Below are 19,215 nucleotides of genomic sequence, written 5' to 3' on the forward strand. Positions count from 1 at the left end.
AGAAAACGGCTGTCTGCAAACCAGGAAACCGACCTTCGACAGGCACTGGCTCGGCCAACACCTTGATCGGAGGGCTCCCAGCCGTCGGCACTTGTGCGAAACAAATTTCTGTTGTTGAAGCCCCGCAGTCTGCATGGCTCTTTACAGCTGACTAAGGCAAAACTCGGATGGGGCTTGTTATCAGCTCATTATCCAGCACGGACCCAGATGTGGGGTTTGCGTCCCTTCCTCTATTCTCTCTCCCTGCAGCTCGGGCATTTGAACATTTCCATTGCTTTTTCCAGGCTTCCAGGAGCCACCCACGCTAACGCCCTGAGTCTGCACCAGCCCCTGGAGTTTTGCTCACGGGAGTAAATCCTGGATCCTGAGTGATACCCCCATGCCAGTAAGCCTTCCCTTAGCCAGTCTTCTGTCCAGGCACCTCTGACTGAGCCCCTGGGGATCCTGGGCCCAAGGGCATGATCCCAGCCCCCGCCAGTGCGTGTCGGCCAGGCTCTGTAGCACCTGTGGCGCGTTATCCACTTCGTCCTTCGTCGGGCCTGGCAGGGCCCCAGCCGGGTGATGCTATGACTTCCCCGTGGGGACAGGCCCAGGAGGTGGGGGATGCCAGCTTCTGGGGGCACCTGTTGCCTTAGGGGGACAGAGCTCTATGAACATTGCATTTCCTCCTGTTATGGCATGAGAAGGCGGGAGGGGTAATTCTAGTTCTTAATGGGGAAAGGCTGAGCCTCTTCTGCAGGCCCAGAATGTTCAGAAATGTTCAGGGAGTCGAAATTGTTGGGGGCATCCACCAGCTGTCCCCTTCTCATTTTCCAGGTTTGGTCCTGACCTTGGTGTAACAAACCTGGTTTGTTGAATTTTTTTTTTTTTTTTTTTTTTTTTTAAGATTTTTACTTACTCATTTGAGAGAGAGAGAGCCAGCGAGAGCATGAGCAGGGGAGGGTCAAAGGGAGAGGAAAGAGCAGACCCCCTGCTGAGCAGGGAGCCCAAACTGGGGCTCAATCCCAGGACCCCGGGATCATGACCTGAGCCGAAGGCAGGCGCCCTAACTGAGCCACCCGGGTGCCCCTGGTTGAACACTTTTGGTGGTTACTACTTTTACCATCAAATCCTGTGCTGGACCTTCAGCTTTGTCTGCTTAACTTCTGCATGAGGTGAGGGCCTCTCAGCCAGGAGACTCTGGCTCTCACACTTAGTTTTAAATGGTCTGTTAATCAACCTCAGCTTTTCCTTATCCACCTGGAGGACATCAGGTTAGTAATAACCATTCGAGTCTATTGCCCTTGCACTCATTATCCACCCCTGCCCCATATTTGAGACCCGAATCATCCACCAGCCATCGTATGCTTCTCCGGAAGCAGGTCATTCCATCAAAAGTTTTAATAACTAGACAGCCCTCTAAGCCAGGAGCTGTCTACGCACCGCCTGTCCACCAGGGCTGTGAGCCTCATCACCAGCCACGCACTGAGTGACCCAGTGTCAAGATGCCATCTTACTGCCCATGATCGTGGGCCACTCTGATCCCAGGTTTGCTGGTTTGACCCTAGGATGGAGTTAGGAGCACAAAAAAAATGTATGACAAAGTTAGTCTCTGAAAGGAGAAAGGAAAAGCAAGACTGTGGTGGGGGCAGCTGTCGTGCTTCATGACAGATCTGATGACATCTCTGCCGGTCCACCATGGAGCTCCAGAGCACGGACTGTTTATTTAGAAGGGGCCTGAGTTGGGCAGAAACAGCTAGGTCCTTGCACCACCATTCGCTCAGTCTTTGGCTGGGAGATGCCAGAAAACAGCAGACCGTCAGCTCCCACCGAATAGCCCCGAGAATAGTGTCCTTATCTTGAATCTGCAGCCCGCCCTGAAGAGAGTGTCACCTGGAGACATCAGCTGACCACAGCCCTCGAAGCCAGGCAGCTGGTCGTTTCTCGAAGGCGGATCTGAGGAGCCCACCTCCGTGTGCTTGCCTTCCCCAAGGCCCAGAAAAGAAATGACCGGTCTCTGGCCACGCTTACGCCTAAGTACCAGAAACGATCAAGGACACCTTCACGTCAGTCCTCTCACCTTTGAGTCAGCCTCCTAAGTCCGGCTCAGCGGCAGCGGCCTCACTCTGGGAACAGCGCGTCCACAACAAAGCCGAGGGACTGTGAAAGTCCGCCAGCCCTCGCGCTGCGCTTCCCACAGCCCTGGACCGGGTCAGCGCTTTGCTTGGTCCAGAGAGGCTGCGAGCCCAGCTCTCGCTTGCTCAGCGAGCACGACATGCAGCTTTTTGCTCTGAATGCTGAAGGTGGCCTCTTCCTTTGACACGGGCATCTCTGCCCAGGATGTCCCAGACCTGCCAGGCTTTCATCTGACTGGCCCCCTCTCGCCCTTCCAAGCTCAAATGTCTCTTCCGGAGAGGCCTGGGCTGTCCCCGCTGTGTGACATCTACTGTCCCCGGCCACGCCACCCTCCTTCCCAGCGCCTCATTTCATTTATACTCTCTGCCTCTCTAGAACATAAACCCCATGAGGACACTCACTGCCGAATTCTCAGGAAGGAGGACTGAGTGGGAGAGAGAGAGGCGTTGTGGGGTTGGGTAATTACGAAGTTTCTGACGAGCGAGTGTGTCTGTCACCACCGTGTCCTGGCCCCCGTGTGTCGTGCAGTGCCTGGAACAGGGTAGGCATGCCACCAGGACTTCTTCAAGAGTGAAGGCAAGTAAATGACCCTTCAGTGAAATGTTTAGGAAGACAGGTTAAGTGATACCTAGAAAAGACGGAATGAATGTACTGAGTTTAAGTGAATTCTTTCCAGACTTGGTTAAAGATAATCTTATGAAAAATTGATGTACACATCGACATGTGGCTAGCTCTGTGGAGAGCAGTGGTGGGTGGGGAACGGCTCACCTTAATCCCTCTCAGGATCCCTGAGATCCCTCCTTGAAACCTAGAACTCCAAGGAAGACGTTGGCTCGCTCTTTCCAGAGAAATTGGATAATCCAGGCAAAAGAGAGAGGGGAATTATTGTCCCCCATAAAAGTCTTGGGGAGGAACAAGGATTTAATTCGGGGGGGGGGGTGAGGAGAATCAGGCAGAACCCGAACCTGTCGGTAGGCAGAGTGGTTGGAACGTGTGGTGCAGGACAGCCTAGAGAGGAGAGGAGAGGTGCTAATCGAGGGAGCAAGAGTTACCCCAGCAGCAGAGGCAGAAGGCTTAGCCCGGGAGAAGAGCCTACCCATGAATCTCCTGTAGACGAGAGAACAGTCTCCACAGACCCGTTGACAGAAGGGATATCTGGTAGTCAGTGCCAGCCATGTAACTAAAATAACCGATTCATTGCTCTGAGAAATGGTCTCTGGATTGATTTAGGGCTGAAAAATGTTTTAGTTTATGATTTATGGAAGAGACGGGGAAAATGGGATATCCTGGACTTGAATGGTAAAAATCCATTTTTTCTAAATGTTGATCATCAGAAATATGCCTCTCCTGTTTAAAATGGAATTTATTGCATAAGAGATGCGTATTTGTATAGAATTATGGAGCAAATATTAGAAATGTTTACCTCATACCAGGAGAGGCTAGTACTGTGGACATTCGAGGAGGAGGGCTAGAAGGGGTCCTCCAGTTGGGGTTTTTTGTATGAACTAAAGAAGAAATTTAATTTCTTTTTGGCAAGCATAAAAGGGCAAAGAACCAATAAGTAATCAAGGCAAGCCAATACTTTTGGAAAATAATTGCCTGAGATTTAAAAATTTTATATCCGTAAGAATTTCAAAGCCAGGAAATCTAGCTTGTTTTGTATAAAAAATTACAACCTGGAAGGTAGCTCTGAGGCCACAATCATATTGATTATGCGTGTAGGCTACGCAGGACGAACGCTCCATGTGGTCCCCGCCACTCGTGGCCTGAGAGAGCTGCGTTCTTGAACAGCCGGCTGCCGGTGGGGCCTGGCGGTTACCACGCGGCCCCAGGAGTCAGACTGCCTGGGCTCCAGTTAGCCTCTGCTCTTAGAGCTTCATCTGGAGCAAGTTACCTAACATCTCTGTGCCTCAACGTCTGTATCCGCAAAATGGAGCTGCTGCAATGGGACACAGAGTCGTTCTGAGAGTTGAATGTCGTAATTCAGGTGACACACTTAGAATGGTGCACCTAGAAGGTACTCCAGAAAAGTTAGTTAGCTGTGGAAACCGTTAACTATGTCTTTGTCCAGGTTAGCAATCCAGGTAAGGGAGAGATGGGAATTGTTGTGCTGTGGAAGGGTTTAGGGGCACCGAGGGCTATGCTCCCTGTACGTATCCCAGTTGGGAGGTTAATTTTAAGAGATCCCACATCAGGTTGGGGTTGAAGGGACTTTAGCATCATCTGGTTCTGTCCTCTCACCACTGGATGCTCACATGTTTTCTAGAAGTGATCGCACATTCTCTGCTTGAACACACACAGTGATGGAAACTGAAAGTAGTGTCATCCACGGGCAGCTGAATTGTTGGGAAGTTTCTGAGCACCAACCTGCTTTTCCCCTTCACTCCTTTCCCCTTCACAACCGTCATGCCCTGGGAGGCCGCAGTAGTTACTGCCTTTCCCACAATGGGCTTCCTGTCTGTGGAAGAGGACTTCAACTACCCCCATTTTGACCTCAGTCTGTACTTTCTAATTGATTCTTTCCAGCGTATCTGTTAACTCAGGCAAAAGACCAGGTGGGCAAAGTATCTCCTTATGGGAACTGATACTACCCTCTCAAGCAATAAAGACCCCATGTGATTGACTGCAAGACAATGATCGACCTGACCTTTACTGCCCACCCACATGTACCCCCCGACCTTTGTCCCACATTGTCCTTGTATAAACCTGGAAGCGTTTCCAGCGTGTTAGAGATCGTCTTTAGATGCTAGTGCCTGGTCTTCCCAGTGCTGGCCTCACTGAAATAAATTCCTTTCTCATCTCTCTGCCTTTGGATTTTGTCAGTGGCAAGTGGCCGAACCTGGTCTGTTTGGGGCCCCTGGAGCCCGAAGAGCTTGTCCCCAGGACAGGCACGTTCCAATACAATTAGGCACGGGTTCCAACCTCCTTGATTGTGTGGCAACCCATTCTTTCAATAACTATAATCATTTTTATACGACCTCCAGAACTACATGAAATACTTTAAAAATGCACACGAATTTTAAAATTACATGTTTGTATACATGCCTTCGGGAGAGAACATGACTTTATTGAGTTTCAAAATGGGATAGAAGTCCCTAACTTCATAAATTTGTTCTTTGCCATGAAATATTCACCCTTTTGGGTATGGTGGGGATTCTCTTGTGCGGTGGGGGCTGTTGGGTGGATGGCGAAGAGGAGCCCACGGAGAATGTGACAGGGTCAGGTGCGAAAGAATCTGATTTTTGTCTCCAACTGAACTTTACCTCGAGACGCTTGACAGCCTCGCCGTGCCGCACGGGAGACCTCTTTAACATTTGTATTGATAATATCTGAAGGGGATAACTTCCAAATGACACAAATCCAAGTTGAAAAAGGCAACATGATGTGAAGAAGGGTCAAGTAACAGGACACTTCCCGGGAGCCTCATAGAAATAAACTTCTCCAGAGCTGCGACTGATTCACATGTTTCTAGAATACTGTCCCCCGCTCCCTGTGTATCTAGCTAAAGCTTCGAGCATTAAAAGGCACCTTGGGAATAAGCTCAGTTCATCGTAGTTCTCTCAGGTAGAGCGACTAGACCTGCATTTTACGGGTAGGTAGTGTTGATGTCTACAGTAAGCAGTGGAACTTCCTGGGTTCTTTCTCATTCATTTTCTTTGGAGGGTTCATTTTTCTGAATCAACCACACTTCATTATTTCTATCAAGCAACTTGAAAGGACTGTTGTAGCCTGCGGTGTAGTAAACCTTCTCATTGAAAACTTTTCCTTCCTCCCTCAAAGTGCTTGCTAACGTCAGAAGTTGTTCTTGATTCTTCTGAGCACTAGAGAATCCGTCGAAAGCCCTGCGAAGGAGAAAGTAAAGAATCGTGAATGACGTTCATGCTGGTGTAAATGTCAGGCTGGAAAGGAGAGCAGAAGTGGGCACTAGGAAGGCTGGCTCTATGGGGCGCCTGGGTGGCTCAGTTGTTAACCATCTGCCTTTGGCTCAGGGCGTGATCCCAGGGTCCTGGGATCGAACCCCGCATCAGGCTCCTCCGCTGGGAGCCTGCTTCTTCCTCTTCCACTCCCCCTGCTTGTGTTCCCTCTCTCACTGGCTGTCTCTCTCTCTCTCTGTCAAATGAGTAAATAAAATCTTTAAAAAAAAAAAAAAAAAAAGGAAGGCTGGCTCTAGTGCAGTTTCTGAGCCCCTCCCCCCAGCAGCTGACCCGGCCATTCCTCTCCTCTGGTTCCCAATCTCAGCGCCACCTCGCCACACCGAGGAGACCCAGGAGGAGGCACGCGTCCCAGCTGCTGGCAAGCAGATTTGGAACGTTCACCATCTCGTGCTCTAACTCTTGCTTCTCAGACTATCACGAGCACATACAAGTCATCTGGGAATCTTGCTAAAATGCAGACGCAGGAGGTCTGGGGTGGGGCCTGAGAATCTGCATTCCTAACAAGCTCCCGATGCTGCTGCTGGTCAGAGGACCCTACTGAACCCCCTTCGAAGACTCCCTTTCAGACTTCCAATTTCCTATGGAACATTTCCCCTCCCCTTCTCTCCTTGGGAAAAGGGTAGGTGCTGCACTACAGACGAATGTGATAGAGCTTCGACCCGATGAATTTACAGTCTAATGGAAGAGGGGAGCGTTTTGGCAGTTCTTTATATACAGCCTGAGAAGAGATTTAACAGAGACAGGATCAATATGCTGGGGAACCCCGAGGATGTGACTGAATCGGGGGTAAGGATGTCATCTGAGTTGGGTGTGGCATGGAGGATGGTTTTGCTGAGCAGAAAAAGGGGGAAAGGGGAAGGATAAGAAAAGGAACGGATGTTCAGAAATAGAAAGCATGTTCATGGTGGTGAGGCACAAAAGAAGCTCTGAAAGGTGAGTCAGAGCCAGAAAGAAGAACTTGGGGGTCACCTCAAGGCCTTTTGAGATTATTCTGAAGGATGCTGAGCAGAAAAGCAACTTGATAGGATCTGGGAAACACAGATGGAAAAGAGACTGGAGGGAAGGAGCCAGTTCGGAGGTTGCCATGGGGATGGGGAAGAAAAGACAGTCAAAAGATTTAAATAAAAAGTGGGAAAAGAGAATAAAAGTTTAAGTATAGATTTTCAAGTATATAAACAACACTACCCTGAGGTTAAATTATGACAGCACACAGACCTAGCTGAGTTGCTGACATGTAAATATGATGAATTTGATTTTGAAGGTTAAGAATAAGAAACACAGAAAATCACGAATATTCGCAACATCCCTTCATTAGCATAAGTTGTATTATCAATGTGCCAATGGAAAAGCTTAGACCTACCATTCTTTAGGTAAGATGTAAACTCTCCAGGGTACAAACCATCTTTATTTCACTCGACGATGCTCACGAGGCACCTAGAATTGTTCCTGCCACGCAGTACCTTTTAAACCCTCATTGAACAGCGTAGGAATCTATGAACGCACGTGTACGTGAAATACAACATTGAAGATAATTGACAAAACTGTTCTAATTTTCAGAATGTTGACTGATAATAATTCTGAGCCATGTGTTAAGAAATATTTGCCTCCTAAATCTATTATTTCCTTAATGAAGAGCCAATTCTTAGTCTGTTCTGCCTAAAGGAAACTTGCTTTCAGATCCTATTTCTGCCCTGAAATCAGATCTAGAACCCCCTAGTTAGAAATCATCTTTTGTTCTCTTAATACATATTGTTCTCCAATGATCCATCCACAGCTTTATTCAGTAGACACACATATGATTCTCTTCCCACACACCTGCCTTGCTAGGAGCTGCAGGATAGGAACAGAATGCCAGGTTACTGTATTCTTGAGAAAGTTACAGTCCATACCTCTATCAGTATAATTTAGAATAACAGGCGAACAGAGTGGCTAGCTAACTGGAGAAACTGAGGAAGTCATCACAGAGGAGGTACCCTTTGATCCAAGTCCTGAAGGATCAAAGTGGGTGCTCCAGGAAGAAGAGAAAGAAAGAGCTAGAGCTAATAGGTCATGTGCACGTTTTAACTATTTTACAGATATTAACTCATTTAATCTGCATGGCAACCCTAGGAGATAGGTTGGTACTATAACTACACACATTTTACAGATGAAGAGCTTTGGGCAAGGAAAATCTGAGGAACCTGGCTGAGGTCACAGGTAAAGAGTTGTGGAAGGTCCTAGCCATAGCGATCTGATAACAAAAAGAAAAAAACCATCCAGATTGGCAAGGAAGAAGTAAAACTTCTTTTAAAGAAGTCTTTTAAAAAAAATAAATAAAATACTGATGAAAGAAATTGCAGAGGACACAAAGAAATGGAAAGACATTCCATGCTCATGGATGGGAAGAACAAATACTGTTAAAATGTCTATGTTGCACAAAGTCATCTACATATTTAATGCAATCCCTATCAAATACCAACAGCATTTTTCACAGAACTTGATCAAACGATCCTAAATTCTGTGTGGAACCACAAAAGACCCCGAATAGCCAAAGCCACCTTGAAAAAGAAAAGCAAAGCTGGAGGCATCACAATTTCAGATTTCAAGTTATATTACAAAGTTCTATAATGAAAACTGTATGGTACTGGCACAAAAATAGACACATCAAGGGAACAGAATAGAAAGCCCAGAAATGAACCCACAATTATATGGTCGGTTAATCTTCAATAAAGGAGAAAAAAATATTCAATGGGATACTGGATTGTCTCTTCAACAAATGGTGTTGGGAAAACTGAACAGCAACTTGCAAAAGAATGAGACTGGACCACTTTCTTACACCATACACAGAAAGATTCAAAATGGGTTAAAGAACTAAATGTGATACCTGAAACCATAAAATCCTAAAAGAGAACACAGGCAGTAACTTCTTTCACACTGCCCATGGCAACTTCTTTCTAGATATGTCTCCTAAGGCAAGGGAAACAAAAGTGAAAATAAAATATTGGGGCTACATCAAAATAAAAAGCTGCACAGCAAAGGAAACAATCAACAAAACTAAAAGTCAGCTTACAGAATGGAGATGGTATTTGCAGAGGACCTATCTGATAAAAGGTTAATATCCAAATATATAAAGAACTTGGAAAACTCAACACTCAAAAAACAAATAATCCAACTTAAAAATGGGCGGAAGACATGAACAGACATTTCTCCAAAGAAGACACCCAGATGGCCAACAGACACGTGGAAAGTTGCTCAATATCCCTTATCAGAGCTTTACATCAAAAACCAGGGACGTACAGCATGATGACTAACATCATAAAAAAATATTTTAAAAAATATCACTTATCAGGGAAATGTAAATCAAAACCACAATGAGATACCACCTCACACCTGTCAGAATGCCTAAAATCAACACCAGAAACAACAGATGTTGGCAAGAATGTGGAGAAAGAGGAACCCTCTTGCGCTGTTAAGTGGGAATGCAAACAGGTGCAGCCACTCTGGAAAACAGTATGGAGGGTCCTCAAAAAGGAAAAAAAAAAAAGGAAAACAAAACAAAACAAAACAACAACTACCCTACGATCCAGCAATTACACTACTAGGTATTTACCCAAAGAGCACAAACATACGAATTCAAAGGGACACATGCGCCCTGATGTTTACAGCCACGTTATCTACAACAGCTAAAACACGCAAACAGGCCAAGTGTCCATCGGTGGGTGAATGGACCAAGAAGGTGTGCTACATATACATAATGGAATATTGCTCAGCTATAAAAAGAATGAAATCTTGCCATTTGCAACAACATGGATGGAGCTAGAGAGTGTTATGCTAAGCAAAATAAGTGAGTCAGAGAAAGACAAATAACATGATTTCATTCATATGTGGAATTCAAGAAACAAAATAAGTGAGCAAAGGGGGAGAAAAAAGAGAGCGAGGCAAACCAAGAAACAGACTCTTAACTATAGACAACAAACTGATGGTCACCAGAGGGGAGGGGGGGAGGGGGATGGGCGGAACAGTTGATGGGGATGAAGGTGGGCACTTGTGATGAGCACCGAGGGATGGATGGAAGTGTTGCATCACCTGAAATTAATACTACACTGTATGTTACTAACTGGAATTTAAATAAAAACTTAAGAAAAAAGAGAGATGGGGAAGAAAACGGGCTGCTCAGTAAAGGGTGGGAAGGGAAGCAGAACATAACTAGTGGGGAGACACGGTCGGGCCACATTATAAAAGGCATTGTGAACAATCTGAACTTGACCCAGCAGCAAGTGGGAAGTCACCGAGATTTTTAGTGAAGTAATGGGTCAGGGTTTTAGTTTTGCTGCTGTTGTAGTAAGAAAGATCATGGGGGGCGCCTGGGTGGCACAGTGGTTAAGCGCCTGCCTTCGGCTCAGGGCGTGATCCCGGCGTTATGGGATCGAGCCCCACATCAGGCTCTTCCGCTATGAGCCTGCTTCTTCCTCTCCCGCTCCCCCTGCTTGTGTTTCCTCTCTCGCTGGCTGTCTCTATCTCTGTCAAATAAATAAATAAAATCTTTAAAAAAAAAAAAGAAAGAAAGAAAGATCATGGGTTCCTGTGTGGAGCACGAGACAGAGAATGGCGGGCAGGTTAGTCCCAATGGGTGGGAGGCTACCGAGGTGGGACAGGCAAGACCTAAGATGAACAGACATCCGAGCGTCTACGTCATGCCAAGCACTAGGGGACCCAGAGATGACTGACATGTGGCTCCTAGAAGATGAGGACCTGAGGGAGTCACAGGGAAGGGGAGCAGGGAACAGAATCATGGGTCGTGTCCAAGGAGACTGGACCGGATCTGATGACGAGTTGTCAGGGAAGGATGTGCTGATGGTGGCCTTGGAGTCCCTGCTGGGAAGGCTGTCTGGTCGATGAGGCCCTTTGCTGAGACAGGCAAGAGAAGATCACTGCCCATAATCATTGAGAATTGGGGGAAGCCTCATTTGTAGAGCTGTTGAGTTTAATCCCCACCTACCTCCCATGGAAACATCCAACAAGTAGGTAACCGGGGCTGGAGACACTAAATTTTGAGAGTCACTGGACACCCGTAGTTGAAGCTTTATAAACAGATCACCCAGAGCAAGTCTGCTCTGACATGGGGGTCAGTGCGGGGCATCAGCAGCGCTTCCTGGGTGAGAGACAGAAACGGGAGGAGAAGAATGGCAAGAGAGTGACTTTCTGAGGCTTAACAGGATGAATCAGTATCAAGAGAACAGATGAGTCAATACACGGAGGCCGCAGGAGTCACACGGGCAAGGGCTGCCATCATGTGCCAGGGGCAAGGGCACGGCCGAGGGTGACGAGGGCAGTCCCAAGGAGATGGTATGGGCTCTCCCCGACTGTGGTGGTCTGAGGAGTCCGTGGAAACAGAGACAGACAGATTCCTTCAGCAGGAGCATGGTGACGAGAGGGAGAGAAAGGACTAAAGCGACGCCAGTATGAGACTGTTATCGTCTTCTGTGCGTGTTTTAAATTTCAACAGAGAGAATTTAAGAATGGGCCAAACAGTCACCGAAAGCCTGAAACAATACAAAGGAGCCACTCCACGAACAGGGGCAGTGACGGCAGGAAGCAGCTCGTGTCCCTCTGGGATCACAGGAAGGGTGTGGGGCTCTCACGACCTAGAAGCTGGCAGGAGGGTACCGTGCACTGTGTGTTAGGATTTTTGTTCAGGTTTACGTCAACGGCAGGTTGAGACTAACGTGTGTTGTGTCTTAGTTGGGGAAGGTATGCAACCAATTCTTCATGGCATGGACTGATGATATCTTGCATAGACCCGTAGTAACATAGAAAACTAAGCCGGGAGGAAAACACCACAAGGTGCATTAGATCTCTTTTTCTACGGAAGGTGAAAGCCGGCTGAAACGGCAGAGGAGCTAAACTGAGAGCAGGCAAGGAAAGCTAGCAGTCGGCAGGGCTATAAATTATCTACCACTTACCGTACAAATACAGTCATTTCGGCTCTGTCTTCAATGAAGACATCTGACTCTGAAGGCCTGGGCGGATCGGATTGCTGTTCAGAGGGGATGTACAGGGAAATGGTAATGATAGACTCGCTGAAAGGACCTGCTCCGGGCTCCACGAGGCTTGTCACTGGAGCTGTCATTTTTATCTTCATCTCTGGACCATAAAATAATATTTAAATACCGTGAAAAGACCATGAAAGCAGAATTAGTTTCTTCATGACTGCTTCTAAAAACTTAACCTATTATTTTTTGATCTGAGTTTCCTGATTTACATGATGCTAAGGACACAAAATTTACCTTTGAAATAATTTTCATCATTGAAAAACAAGGGCAAAACGATTCAGTTATCCACTGGCCACATGAAAGACTTTCTGTACTGTTAATATTTCTGGTTAATAAATTCTAGTTTTAGGGACGGAAGGGAAAATTAGAGATCATATAGTCCAGGTTGTTCTTTCTTTCTTTCTTTTTTTTACGATTCAGAAACTGACATCCCCCCAGGCTAAGTGACCTGCGGAAACCTAAATGGCGTCAGAGCCCGAACCAGATGTCTTGAGACCCTGGATCTTGTGTTGTTTGTACCTTCCTGCCTCCTGATGACTCTTAACCTACCAGTCACTAAATTACCTCGAAGCGTTAGCCATGAAAAGTACTGAACACTAGGTACACAGAGGCCCAGTTCGTCCAGCAGAAACAGACAAGAATAGAGGCTGAAAAGCACTATCCTCTTCTAGACTCTGTGAAGGGTCCTGAGCAGAGTCCCTGTCTTCAAGCATTAAGTCTTTGATGATCTCATTATTTTTCTATTCTAAAGTATATCTCTTTAATAAGCTAAAACTCAAGAATAAGCCAGGGGACTCAACGACAATATCTATAATTATAAGGTAAATTGTCTTCACCTTTCTCATTTTTGCCTTGAATGTAGCCGTTCAGCTTTGTAAAGCCAGTCTGGATGGCTGAATCCCAGTCCATAGACTCAACGGAAGTGCTGACCCACTTGGCTGGTCCATAGTGCCGGATCTCGTAACTGCCGGGCTGAAATGAACAGAGAAAATTTGGGGGAAGCAATTCCAAAAAGGCAGGACGTGAAAGGCAACAGTACAGGTGCCTTGATCTTGGTTCCACCTGGGATGGGCCCCTGGTTCCGTTTCCTAAGGACCTGCCAGGGCCTCTCCCCCGAGGCTCCCATCCTTGGGTTAAAGACGCTGGAGGCTTTCGCCCCACAGGCAGGAGTCGGGGACTCGGCTCCATTGACGTTAAGACCTAGCATCTGTTACGTCCTCTGGGCCATGAGGGTCCCACCGCGGGCTCTGGGTCCTGATCAATTCCACTTTCTTTTTTTAACCTCAAAAGAAACCGAGACGTGGCCTGTTGAAAAGGAGACGTAGCCATAAATGGCTAACCGACAGAATGTACCCATCTGGGCAGGAAAGGAGCTGGGGACCCAGACAACTTTAGAAATTGTACTTTTTACTGCAATCTGCGGGACCCTCCGGCGCCACTGCAAATCACCCGGCGCGCCCCGGCCCGCACCGTCCGCGCCCGCGGGAGGCGCCTACCTGGGGGCCTGCGTCCTCCGGAGCCGTCCAGCCCGGCGTCTCCACGGCTTGGGCCGCCGCGCGCTCGGCTGTCGCGGGCTCTGGTTCCAGCACCTCGGCCATGGGCGGCGCCGATGCTCGGGGAGAGAGGCTAGCGAGCAGAGCCAGAAAGGGGCCGCCCCGCTGCGTGTGCGTACCGCGCCCGCCTGCCCGGCCGCGAGTCCCCGCCCCGGCGCTGCCCGGAGCCCCGGTCACCCGCCGACGCGCGTCCCTCCTCCCCGCAGTGCGGGGGACCCGAGTCCGCAGGAGCTTGGCCGCGCCTGGGCCGGGAGGGGGCGCTGCGACCTCGAGCCCCCCCCCCCCCCGCCCCGATTCCCACTCGGGCAGCTCCCGCGGAGCCGCGCCCCCCTTGCCCGGCTCCCCCCGCAGCGGGGAGGGCCGGAGACAGGCCTGCAGGGGCCGCTTAGGCCGGGCGTCCTTTGGGAGACCCTCCCGTCCGCCGCCCTTGTTTTTAAATTAAGCGGAGCGCAGAGGTGTCCACTGTGGGAGCCCGGGGTGGAGGACTCAGCAACTGGCTTGTGGGGTTTCCGGTGTAACCGGTTTGGGAACCTCTCCGCGGCTCCACCCGCGCGGGGAGCCGGTTCTGCAGATCCGGCTACTCCCGGGGCGCGGCTTGAGCCCTGCCCGCACCCTGGGTGCGCTCAGCGGAAGGCGGGAGGGGGCCTGCTCGCCCAGAGGGACGGGGGGGGGGGGGGGGGGGGCGGACGCCTGCCGGCTGGGACCTTCGCTGTACCTTCTGGCACCCCCGTGGCCCAGGGCTCCATGTGCGAGTGGGATCCGGGGGCCGGCCAGGGGCGTGAGGCCCTACTCACACCTAGAAGGTGTCCAACGTGCCAAACAGCCGTCAAGGTCCCTCGCGGGAGGAGGCAGATGGGGCTACAGTCATGCCTGGAGAGAATCTTGAACTATCCTGGTTTATTGACCGTTCCCTGAAATGATCCCAGAACCTCTCAGTTCGTCCCACTAGAACTCTCAGGCTGGGGGAGGGAGGTGGAAGGGGGCAGAGAAATGGAGGGTACAGCGGCAGGACTCTAGTGCCTTTAAAACTTTTTGGTTAGATTTATTTTTTATTTTTCCTAAGAGATTTATTGAGATATAATTCACATACATAAAACTCACCCATTTAATGTGTACCATTCAGTGTTTTAGTGTATTCACAGTCGCGCAGACATCACTACAATTTTAGAGCATTGTTATCACCTCTCCGCGACCCCAAACCCCATACTCTTTGTCCGTCACTCCCCAATTCCCCATCCCCCAGCCCAGGGCAACTACGAATCCGCCCTCTGTCTCTCTAGGTTTGCTTACCCCGACATTTCACGTAAATGAATGATGCAGCGTCCTCATCTGTGAGGCTGTTGTAACAATTTCACAGACTCAAGGGCTTATAAGCAACAGAACCTTATTTCTCAAGATCGGGATGCCAGCAAGTTCGGTGCAGGCCCTTCTGAGTGGCAGACGCCTGGTGGTGACCTCACAAAGTGGAAGAGGCAAGGCAGCTCTCTCTGGCCTCTTCCCTAAGGGCACTAACCCCATTCCTGCGCTCCTGACTTCTCACCGCCCAAAGGCCCCACCTCCTAATATCACGCTGAGCATTTGGTTTTCAAAGGGGACGCGAGCGTGCAGACCCTCCAGCATTCCGCACGTGGTCCTTCATTGCTGGCGCCTTTCACTTAGCAAACGTTTCAGGTTTCATCCGTGTTGTAGATGTTATCAGCGCTTCCTTCCTTTTCATGGCTGAGAATATTCCACTGAATAAATAGCTTTCATCAGTTGATGGACATTTGAGCTCTTTCAAGCTTTGGGCTATTATGAATGATGCTGCCACCAACACTTGTGTCCAGGTTTCTATATGGACATGTTTTCGTTTCTCTTGGGTGAATTCCCAGCAGTGGGGTTTGCTGGGTCAAATGCCAACACAACTTTTAACTTTATGAGGAACAGCCAGGCTGTTTTTTTGAGTGGGTGTGCCCTTCGTATTTTCATCAGCAGGCTGTGAGACGGTGTCTCCACACCTCTCCAATGCTTGTTATCACCTGGCTTTTTGATTATAGCCATCTGATTGTGTGTGCCTGGTGTAAAGAAAAAAAAAGAGGTTTTTTGAGATACAATTCACATACCATAAAATTTACCACTTCAAAGTGTACAATTCAGTGGGTTTTAGTATTTTCAGTATGGTATACAACTGCCACCACTATCTAATTCCAGAACTTCCCTTCACTCCAAAAAGAAACCCCCAGACAATTGAGCAGTCACTCCCAATCTCCAACACCTCTCGGCCCCTGGCAATCACTAATGTATTTTCTATCTCTGTGGATCTGCCTGTTCTGGATATTTCATGTTAAGTGGAGCATAATACATGTTATTTTGACTGACATCTTTATCGCAGTGTAATGTCTTCGGGAGTCATCCGTGTTGTAGCGTGTATCAGTGCTTCATTCTTTTTTTTATTGCTGAAGATGATCCCATTGTGTGGTCCTACTGCTTTTAGAGCAATTGATGTTCTCTTTTTCCTTCCCCCTTCCCCACCCTAACAAGTGTGCGGTGGCCTGTGGACACATGACACTTGCTAGTGTTTACATCAAATCTATTATTAGGCCGAGCTAAGTTTGACTTCTTTAGTGAAGGCTAAATAATGAATTTCGACTGATTTTTTTTTAAACAGACTGATTATTTACTGCTTAGGGAACTTTGCAAAGTTGAGAATATAATTTTACTTTGCAAAAAGTTTTAAGAGAAAAAGGAAATAATTTACATTGTTGTTTAAGATTCCTGCTGTTCTTTTCATCTGCAGAGTACCTTTTACAGTCATCAATGCCTTCTTTGGGGAGGGGGAGGGAGCATTTTCTTCGTAGAAAAACTGAGGCTAAATTTGGAGCCGTTCATTTAATAGGGTGTGGAATGTACAGTTAATGAAGATAACAGCAGGTGACTCAGCTGAGTTATCTATATTTATAAGGTGATAATTAGCCATGTCAAAGAACAGAAGGAGGGAAAGAAAAGGATTTATTTCAGAATAATAGGATTTCAGTTAGCATGAATTTAATGAAATTCAGAAGGCTTACATTTTATACCCATATGTCAAAATAATCTGGCTAGTTTTCTTGTTGATTAATTATGGTAAAATTGTTCTATTAGCACATAATCAATGTTTGTGTGATATTATGAAGAAGATATTCTGTCGAAGCTTTACAGCACGTGCGGTAGCGCCGTGGGGCTCAGTTCTAAGAACAGGTGCCCCCTCTTCGCCCCAGCAGGGGAGGCAAGCCCTGCAGAGCCCTGCCCGGTGCCTGGTTCTCATCATTGGCAGCAGCTTTGTTCTGCAAAGTCACCACGAGGGGCGCCTGGGTGGCTCAGACGGTTAAGTGTCTGCCTGGGGCTCGGACCACATCTGCCTTTGGCTGTGGCCATGATCCCAGAGTCCTGGGATCAAGTCCTACATCGGGCTCCTTGCTCAGCGGGGAGCCTGCTTCTCCCTCTACCTGCCACCCCCCTTGCGTGTGCTCTCTGACAAATAAATAAATAAAATCTTAAAAAAAAAAAAAAGGTCACCACGAACACTGAGTTAATGAATCCTGAACTATTGCTTCTAGAGGAAATACAGAGTTAGGTTCCGGTGAGACTCGGGTCACGACATTTTCGCCACCCAATCATATGTAACTTGTCTTATGTGTGTTACTGGTTAAAGATACCTTACTTAATGGATACTGTTGGTTCATTAACAGTGAACTCATCACCAACAGCACTGTAACTCGTACTTTAGTGAAGCTTATATAACACACGGATCTCCTCCTCTTCAGTGCTATGCTCGGAGGCCATTTTAAGCAAAAAATCAACAAGAAGCACAAAAATGCCGAAAACCGTGGAACTAAAGAGACTGCAAAACAAGACACTTGTTTACTGTATGGGAGCTCAAACTAGAAGGCAGAGCCCCACCTTATTTGACCTCAGCGGGGAATGTGTGCATCCAGTGGCTAGAATTTCTCACTGGTCTGCACATGCAGACATCCACCAGGGCCCAAGAAAGCGCCGTGAGTATTGATTTTGGAGTTCTAAATACAGACCAACAGGTTGGTGAACTTGCACGTGCAGAATCTGTGAATGAGCAGGATTGGCTGTGACTGCTTCCTGCAGTAAGTCACACAGGTCCCTTCCATCCATATTTCATTGACCAAAGCAAATCGTAGGCCTTGCTTAACCTCAAGAGGCTGGGGAAGTGCAATCATACAGTATTCTCAAAGGAGAGCTCAACTATTTGAGAGAATCGCTAGTGCTCATTCGTGATAACCATTTAGTCGTTCATTGATTAGTCCATCCTTGTGGCAGATTTTCTTTTCCTAAGGCAGTTGCCATGTTATCTCCTACCCAACATGCCGTCCTTATAATGTGACTTTGATACGTCCCCACCCCCACCATTGAGAGATGTAGGTCCCTCTTCCTTTCCTTGAAACCAGGGCAGGTTTGTGACTATAGGAGAAGTTCCCCTGTGTGACTTCTGAGGCTAGATCATTAAGGACTTCCACCTGATTTTCTTTGGGACAATTACTCTTACAATCCAACAACCATGCTGAAGGGAAGCCCAAGCAGCTCCACGGAGAGCCCTGTGTCCAGGCTGACAGCTGGCATCCACCCCTACCCATGTGAGTGACCACGTGTTCAGATAGTGCCAGCCCCCCACCATTGAGTCACCGCCAGACATCCTCAATTCTTCCAAGCTGAGGCCCCAGAGGTCATAGGGCGGACACAAGCTGTCCCTGGAGTACCCACAGAATCTGGGAGCATAAGTAAATGGCTATTTTTTTATGCCACTAACTTTGGGATGATATGTTTTTCAGGATAATAACGGAAAGAGTACCTTCTACGTAAAGCTCTGTAGTAGATATGGGTGGGGTTCAGTAACGCATAACATGTGGTTCTAGTCTTCACATATCTGACGGTCAGGCATTGTTTACTCTGGGGCCGTTCTTGCACCCATAATGTAATGAAATATTTGGTCTTTTTAGAGTTGCCACTATCTCAAATAGGATAACTGTAAAATGGGTAGCAACTTGGCAGTCTAACAGGACGCATAACCTTTGAATTTGCCTGGTTTCTCCTTTAATTTTGGTGAGAATTATAATACTCTCCATTATTGGGACACAAGACAACCCGTTGAAGCCCCTCTTACACTAAGCACTTTGCTCAGGGCTTGACACATAATTGCTTGATAAATCTTGAATGAATCAGTCAGAATTTATCAGATGCATAGATAGTGATTGAATATTTTCAGGAACACCTGTGAACCACCTTTCTAATGGGCCACAGAAAATGAAGAGACATTTATTGAATGTGGGGTCAAAGATAAGAAGGCTAAGGGCTAAAGCTGAGAATGTCTTAAAAAATTCAAATATCAATTCTAATCAATATGAGGCCTGAAACTCAATAATTTGAGAGACTGTGGTGAGTGGTTATAAAAAAAAAAAAAGGAGAGGGATATTCATACTGATTTTAAAAGGTTCATGCTTTGAAATAAAAATAAATAGCCAACTATGCCACAGCTAGATCGCTAGATAGTCCACACTCTCAAAAAAGTCCTTAAAAAGAAACTAAACCCTTGAT

General features: G+C 47.5%; 1 protein-coding gene across 1 annotated transcript; it reads right to left on the reverse strand.

Moving 5' to 3' along the window:
- Positions 1-5,140: 5,140 nt before the first annotated feature.
- HEBP2 (heme binding protein 2) lies at positions 5,141-13,790 on the reverse strand. Its single transcript, XM_026504891.4, has 4 exons — positions 13,579-13,790; positions 12,919-13,054; positions 11,993-12,173; positions 5,141-5,957 (listed from the first exon to the last, which is right to left on the reverse strand). The coding sequence occupies exons 1-4, from the start codon at positions 13,678-13,680 to the stop codon at positions 5,759-5,761; spliced, it is 618 nt and encodes a 205-aa protein (XP_026360676.1). The 5' UTR covers positions 13,681-13,790; the 3' UTR covers positions 5,141-5,758.
- Positions 13,791-19,215: the final 5,425 nt, after the last annotated feature.

Source organism: Ursus arctos, unplaced genomic scaffold (assembly GCF_023065955.2).
Source record: "Ursus arctos isolate Adak ecotype North America unplaced genomic scaffold, UrsArc2.0 scaffold_13, whole genome shotgun sequence".
NCBI lineage: Eukaryota > Metazoa > Chordata > Mammalia > Carnivora > Ursidae > Ursus > Ursus arctos.